Source organism: Pogoniulus pusillus, chromosome 23 (assembly GCF_015220805.1).
Source record: "Pogoniulus pusillus isolate bPogPus1 chromosome 23, bPogPus1.pri, whole genome shotgun sequence".
Lineage (NCBI taxonomy): Eukaryota > Metazoa > Chordata > Aves > Piciformes > Lybiidae > Pogoniulus > Pogoniulus pusillus.
This window is the reverse complement of record NC_087286.1, coordinates 2,168,968-2,176,292: the sequence shown is the minus strand read 5'-3', so window position 1 is coordinate 2,176,292 and position 7,325 is coordinate 2,168,968. Positions and strand designations below refer to the sequence as shown.

Here is a 7,325-nt window from a genome sequence, read left to right as displayed (position 1 = left end):
CGCCAGCGCTGCCCCCGGCTGCGGCGTGCCCGGCTCCCATAGGCACACCGAGCCGCCAGCCCTGAGCCCGGCTGCGGCGTGCCCGGCTCCCATAGGCACACCGAGCCGCCAGCGCTGCCCCCTGCTGCGGCGTGCCCGGCTCCCATAGGCACACCGAGCCGCCAGCGCTGCCCCCTGCTGCGGCGTGCCCGGCTCCCATAGGCACACCGAGCCGCCAGCGCCGCGCCCGCCCGCGCCGCCGCCCTCCGCCCGCCGAGGCGGAACTTCCTGCCCCTGCCCGGAGGAGGCGGGTCCGGGCCGCGCCGCGGCGGTAGGTGCGGAGTGTGCTCGGAGGGGGTTGTGTGCGCTGCTGCGGGATGGGGCAGTGCGGCTCGGGCCGGCTTCTGCGCGCTCCGGCCCTGGTGGCAGCCCGGGGACCGCAGCGGCTTCCCCGGGGACCGCATGTCCTGGTGGTGGCGGCGGAGGGAGCCGCTGCCCCGCGCCGGGAAGTACCCCAAGGGCTGGCTTGAGGGTCCGCGCAGGGCCCCGGGGAGGCTGCCGAGAGCTGTCCGGCCCTGCACTCGCGTGGGAGGAACTGAGGGGGTGAAAAGTAGGAGGGAGCTCTACTCCGCTCCGCACAGCAACCAGCCGACCGAATCTGCCCAGGTGGCCAAGAGAGCCAGTGGCATCCTGGCCTGCATCAGCAATGGTGTGGCCAGCAGGAGCAGGGAGGTCATTCTGCCCCTGTACTCTGCACTGCTTAGACCACACCTTGAGTGCTGTGTTCAGTTCTGGGCACCCCAGTTTAGGAGGGACATTGAGATGCTTGAGCGTGTCCAGAGAAGGGCAACGAGGCTGGGGAGAGGCCTTGAGCACAGCCCTACGAGGAGAGGCTGAGGGAGCTGGGATTGGTTAGCCTGGAGAAGAGGAGGCTCAGGGGAGACCTCATTGCTGTCTGCAACTACCTGAGGGGAGGTTGTGGCCAGGAGGAGGTTGCTCTCTCAGGTGGCCAGCACCAGAACGAGAGGACACAGCCTCAGGCTGTGCCAGGGGAAATTTAGGCTGGAGGTGAGGAGAAAGTTCTTCCCTGAGAGAGTCATTGGACACTGGAATGGGCTGCCCGGGGAGGTGGTGGAGTCGCCGTCCCTGGAGCTGTTCAAGGCAGGACTGGACGTGGCACTTGGTGCCATGGTCTGGCCTTGAGCTCTGTGGTAAAGGGTTGGACTTGATGATCTGTGAGGTCTCTTCCAACCCTGATGATACTGGGATACTGTGTTTGAGTCTGCTTGCCTTAAAGTTGCTGTCACAGAGCAGTTCTTCTGCAGCAACATTTCCTGCCAGGCCCTGTGAAACGGAGTCAGGTCTCAACTTCTGGTATACATTCCTTGATTTCCTTAAGTGTTCATTAACCATGGTTAAAGGCACAGACGTGGCATCATGCTTGCATGGCATTTACCCTGTTTACATGGGGAGAAGTGAAACCTCCTTGATTTGTTCTTGTTTTTCTTGATCATCTCTCCTATGTAGTCTGGAGAGGAAAAGGCTGAGAGGATCTGATCAGTGTCTATAAAATCTGGTGGGTGGGTGTCAGGAAGGTGGCAGGCTCTTTTCAATGGTGTCCTGTGGTAGGGCTCCCCAGTTCAAGAGAAGCAGGGACCTTCTAGAGAGACAGGAGGGTGATGGACTGAAACATCTCTGCTGTGAAGAAAGGCTGAGAGCCCTGGGGCTGGTTGGTCTGGAGAGGAGAAGGCTGAGAGGGGATCTGATCATGTCTGTCAGTATCTGAGGGATATGGGTGTCAGGATGAAGGTGCCAGGCTCTGTTTGGTGGTGCTCTGTGGCACCTGAGGGGCAATGGGTACAAACTGGAACCCAGGAAGTATCACCTCAACATGAGGAGAAACTTGTTTGGTGTGAGGGTGCTGGAGGCCTGGAGCAGGCTGCCCAGAGTGGTTGCAGAGTCTCCTTCTCTGGAGACTTTCCAAGCCCACCTGGATGCAGTCCTGTGTGACCTGCCCTGGGTGATGCTACTTTGGCTGGGGGGTTGGAGTGGAAGGTCTGCAGAGGTCCTTTCCAACTCTTATCATTCTATGATTAGAAAACTGTCTTTTAAAATGAGCAGATATGATGATGCAGTAGGATGAGGGTTCAGAGGAGGGCCATGAAGATGACCAGAGGGCTGGAGAACCTCCTCTCTGAGAACAGACTGAGAGAGCTGGAGCTGCTCAGCCTGGAGAAGAGAAGATTTTGGGGACACCTTAGAGTAGTCTTGCAGTATTTGAAGAAGAAGGTGCAGTGGCTTCAAACTGGAAGAAGCTGGATTTGGATTAGACATAAGGAAGAAGTCATTCCCCTTGAGGATTGGTGAGACACTGGTACAGGTGGCCTAGAGAAGCTGTGGAGGCTCCAAGCCTGAAAGTGCTGAAAGCCAGATTGGATGGGGCCTTGAGCAAACTGCTTGAGAAGGAGGTGTCCCTGTCTGTGGCAGGGGTTTGGAACTAGACAGTCTTTAGTGTTGCTTCCAACCCATTCTGTGATTGTAAGAGCTTCAAAGATGAGACTTTTAAGAGTCAAAGTGAATTCTGTAAGAGCCTTTGTGAGTAAACAAGAAAGGTAAACAGCAAGTCCTCTGAAGGACAGCTAAGGAAGCCTCAACTGGACAGGATGTGGGGGTGATGACACTTTGGTCACGTTTCAAACACTGCTACAGTAGCCTTTGAAGGTATGGCTGGGAAGGATGCGGTGATAGAATCATATCCCGAGCAGCACTGGGAATTCTGAGCCCTGCAAAACTGCCCTATTAAACCAGAAGGATCAGAAACTGCAGCTTAGTTTGTGGGTGCATCTTCTGCTGCATTTATACATCGCTCCAGTGTGAATAAAACCACTAACAAAATGTTTTCCTTCTTCCAGTTCTTTCCCAGCTGTTAAAAGCTGAAGGAAGATGTCTTTTTTCCCCAAAGTCTCCTTCCAGCGTGAAGTTGAAGAGTATCTCACCAAAGTGTTCAGAAATAATGAGGTAAGTGAAATAGCTACTACTAATCACCTTTTTAGTCTGGAGAGGAGAAGGCTGAGAGGGGATCTCAGCAATGTCTATAAATAGCTGAGGCTCAGGAAGGAAGGCACAGGGACAGCCTCTGTTCTCTTGTGCCCTGCCATAGGACAAGGGACAGTGGATGGAAACTGCAGCACAGGAAGCTGCACCACAACCTGAGGCAGAACTTCTTGAGTGTGAGGGTGCCAGAGCCCTGGCACAGGCTGCCCAGAGAGGTTGTGGACTCCTTCCTTCACTGGAGCCTTTTCCAGTGGATGTGTTCCTGTGTGACCTGCTCTAGATTCTCTGGTCCTGCTCTGGCAGAGGGGTTGAACTCAATGATCTGTGGAGATCCCTTCCTCTGATCTTGTGACCAGCAAATAGTCCTTAATTGAACACTGTTAGTAGTCATTTGATCTGACATTTTGTGTGAATTGAATACTTGAGATACTGGAAGGTGCCCAGAGAAGGGCAGCAAGGCTGGGGAGGGGCCTGGAGCAGAGCCCTGTGAGGAGAGGCTGAGGGAGTGCAGCCTGCAGCAGAGGAGGCTCAGAGCAGAGCTCATTGCTGTCTGCAGCTGCCTGCAGGGAGGCTGTAGCCAGGTGGGGTTGGGCTCTGCTGCCAGGCAAGCAGCAGCAGAACAAGGGACACAGTCTCAAGTTGTGCCAGAGGAAGTCTAGGCTGGATGTCAGGAGGAAGTTGTTGTCAGAGAGAGTGATTGGCATTGGAATGGGCTGCCCAGGGAGGTGGAGGAGTCTCTGTGGCTGGAGGTGTTGAAGCCAAGCCTGGATGAGGCACTTAGTGCCATGGTCTGGTTGGTTGGGCAGGGCTGGGTGCTAGGTTGGACTGGCTGATCTTGGAGCTCTCTTCCAACCTGCCTGATTCTAAATATTCTAAGATATTTTGATCATACTCAACACAGATGTTTTTAATGTAGTTCTGCTTAAAATGCAAACTTGGTTTTTATGCCTGTTGGCTCAAAGTAACAGAAAAATATATGAACTGGACTTCCATTTTGGATGCCACAGAAGAGTGAGCACAGAGGAAGTAAGGACAACATTAGAAGGACGTGGAACTGCTGTATCAAGTCCAGAGGAGGCCACAAAGATGATCAGAGGGCTGGAACACCTCTCCTGTGGGGACAGGATGTTAGAGTTGGGGCTGTTCAGTCTGGAGAAGAGAAAGCTCAAGGGAGACCTTAGAGCAGCTTTGCAATACTTGGAGTGTGCTACAGGAAAGCTGGAGAGGGACTTTTGACAAGGGCTTGGAGTGATAGGATGAGGGGCAATGGCTTTGAGCTGGAAGAAGGGAGATTGAGACTGAACATTAGGAAGAGATTCTTCACGGTGAGAGTGGTGAGACGCTGGAACAGGTTGCCCAGGGAGATTGTGGATGCTCTCTCCTTGGAGGTGTTCAAGGCCTGGAGTTGTTGGGTAAGGCCTTAAGCAACCTGCTGTAGTGGGAGGTGTCCCTGCCCGTGGTAGGAAGGTTGGAACTGGATGATCTTTAAGGTCCTTTCCAACCCAAACCATTCTGTGGTTCTAATGAAATTAGCCACTTATTAACCACATGAGATTGATAAGATGTCACCAGAGTGTGGATTCAAAACCACTCTGGACAGTCTGTGAATTCTCAGTGTTTAAAGGACACCAAAATGATGGGTTTGTGTTTGAGGAGAAGAGTTACAATTTTGAATTTACTCTTCCATGTCCTTGGGACTGCCCTTTGTACAGTGTCAGAGTTATGCTTGGCACTTCCTGCAGCCTGTTTGCAGTGCTTCCAGCATGTATGAGGATTTCATTAGAACCAGGCCTCCAGACAGGTCTCAGTTACTTTTCTGCACTGAACAAGGATCATAGGATGATCAGTTAGGATCATCCAGTCCAACCATTCTCTGACTCTGCCAAGGCTGGTGCTAAACCATCGCCCTCAGCACCACAGCTCTGCCTCTTGGAAACACCTCCAGGGATGGAGGTTCAGCCACCTCCCTGGGCAGACAGTTCCAGTGCCTGAGAACCCTTTTGAGGAAAAAGTTTCTTCTAAGAGTCAACCTAACCATCCCCTCAGACTTGAGGCTGTTTCCTCTACTCCTATCCCTTGTTATCTGGCAGAGGAGCCCAACCCCACCTCACTGCAACCTCCTTTCAGGGAGTTGTAGACAGCAATGAGGTCTCTACAGGAGCTTCCTCTTCTCCAGACTAAACAATCCCATATCTCTCAGCTGCTTCTCCCCAGCCCTGTTCTCCAGACTCTTCACCACTGTTCACTCATCCCTGCTCCAGCACTTCAATGCCTTTCTTGAAGTGAGAGCCCCAAAACTGCACCCAGTCCTCAAGGTGTGGCTTCCCCAGTACTGAGTTCAGGGGGACAATTGCCTCTCTAGTCCTTCTGGCCACACTATTTCTGATCCAGGCCAGAGGCTGCTCTGTGAATCTCTTCTATACAAAAATCTCCTCTTTCTGTTCCAGCTTATCACTGCTTTCGGTACCCAGGAGGTGGAGCGCAAATATCAGTCTCTGTTAAATCAGCTGTCTCATCCACCACGTTTCACAACTGTAAGAGTTAACACTCACTTGGCCTCAGTGGGAGAGGTGAAAAAAATGCTCTTTGAAGAGATCCAGAAGGTTTGTGCATTTGTTTTTTGTTCTGGCAAAAAATACCTGGATATGTCAGCTTTGGCCTGAGTCTTGGAGCATTTCATTGCTGGAATCTCTTCCTGGGCTTACTCCATGGCTACTGTTATTAACATTATGCAATCATACTGATTTCCTGTCAACATTCAGTCTTTAATGAAAGTTCATTGTCCAGCTGTATTCCTCACCTACTATGTCCAGGAAAGGCAATAACAGATGGAAAAGGGAACCAGTTAACACTTGACAGAATCACAGCAACATCCAGGCTGGCAAGGCTCCTCAGGTCACCAAGTCCAACCTAGAACCCAAATCTGCAGGATTCACCTTAAACCATATCCCTGAGCACCACATCCAAACCACCCTATAACACATCTGGGGTGGGTCATTCCACCACCTCCCTGGGCAGCTCATTCCAGTGCCTTCCTCACATGGCACAGCCAGACATTGGGTAGGATCAGGGTTCTACTGTAGGGAATCACAGAACTGTCAGGGTTGGAAGGGGCCTCAAGGATCATCCATTCCACCCCCCATGCCATGGGCAGGGACACTTCACACCAGATCAGGTTGTTCAGAGCCACATGCAGCCTGGCCTTGAAAACATCCAGGGATGAGGCTTCCACCACCTCCCTGGGCAACCTGTTCCAGAGTCTCAGCACCCTCCTGGGGAAAAACTTCTTCCTAACATTCAGTCTGAATCTACCCACTTCCAATTTTGCTCCGTTCCCCCCCATGCCTGTCACTACCTGACACCCTAAAAAGTCCCTCCCCAGTGTTCTTACAGCCCCCTCCAGATACTGGAAGGCCACAATAAGGTCTCCTTGGAGCCTTCTCTTCTACAAACTGAGCAGCCCCAACTCTCTCAGCTCATCCTCATAGCAGAGCAGCTCCAGCCCTCTGATCATCCTCACAGTCTTTCCCTAGATACAATCCAGCACTTACTATAAAGGCACCATAAGCTGAGAGAGGGTGGTAGAAAGAGATAAAAACTAGCTCAGTGTGGTGTGTTGAGCATGTTCAGAACTGTTTTATTTAAGAGAAGAGGAGAATGGCTGCCTGGGTCAGTGCTCAACCTGCTCAGGGAAGTGAGAAAATCTGAGTGTTTAAGAAACTGGAGCCAGAGCTCCAGAGCAGGCTGTAGATTATGTATACAGAATCTTTATGTATACCTTTGTTGGATTTTTACTTTTCTCAGGGGAACATTTGTTGATCTGATAACATTTAAGCTGTTGTGCTTAAGAAGTAGATGAAACTCTCTCCTAGAATCAGAGAACAGCCTACATCGGGAGGGACCTCTGAGATTATAGAATCACAGAATCAAGCAGGTTGGAAGAGAGCTCCAAGCTCATCCAGCCCAACCTAGCACCCAGCCCTGGCCAAGCAACCAGAGCATGGCACTAAGTGCCCCAGCCAGGCTTTGCTTGAATGCCTCCAAGATCATCTGCACCAATCCCCCTGCCATGGGTGGCAACACCTCTCAGCTAGACTTGATTGGTCAAGGCCTCATCCAACCTGGCCTTGAACACCCCTATGGAGGAGGCAGCCACAACCTCTCTGGGCAACTTACTGCACTCTCATACTGAACAACTTCATCCTCAGCTCCAGTTTAACCCTATGGAGGAGGCAGCCACAACCTCTCTGGGCAACTTATTGCACTCTCATACTGAACAACTTCATCCTCAG

The 7,325-nt window shown here is 52.1% G+C and overlaps 1 protein-coding gene across 6 annotated transcripts in view; it reads left to right on the top strand.

Annotated features, from left to right (window-relative positions):
* The first annotated feature begins 232 nt into the window (after positions 1–232).
* The window catches only part of NSUN6 (NOP2/Sun RNA methyltransferase 6), a 42,493-nt gene continuing 35,400 nt past the window's right edge, over positions 233–7,325 (top strand). For 4 of the 6 annotated variants that reach the window (XR_010306530.1, XR_010306529.1, XR_010306528.1 and 1 more), the window contains exons 1-3: positions 233–310; positions 2,892–2,997; positions 5,481–5,636. Coding sequence is in view for 3 of the 6 variants with exons in the window: in XM_064162349.1 (XP_064018419.1) it covers positions 2,923–2,997; positions 5,481–5,636 (231 nt within the window). In the remaining 3 variants the exon portion in view is untranslated. Of the gene's footprint in view, positions 315–2,891; positions 2,998–5,480; positions 5,637–7,325 lie in introns of all 6 variants that reach the window. The other 2 variants (XM_064162350.1, XM_064162351.1) reach the window with 2 other exon arrangements.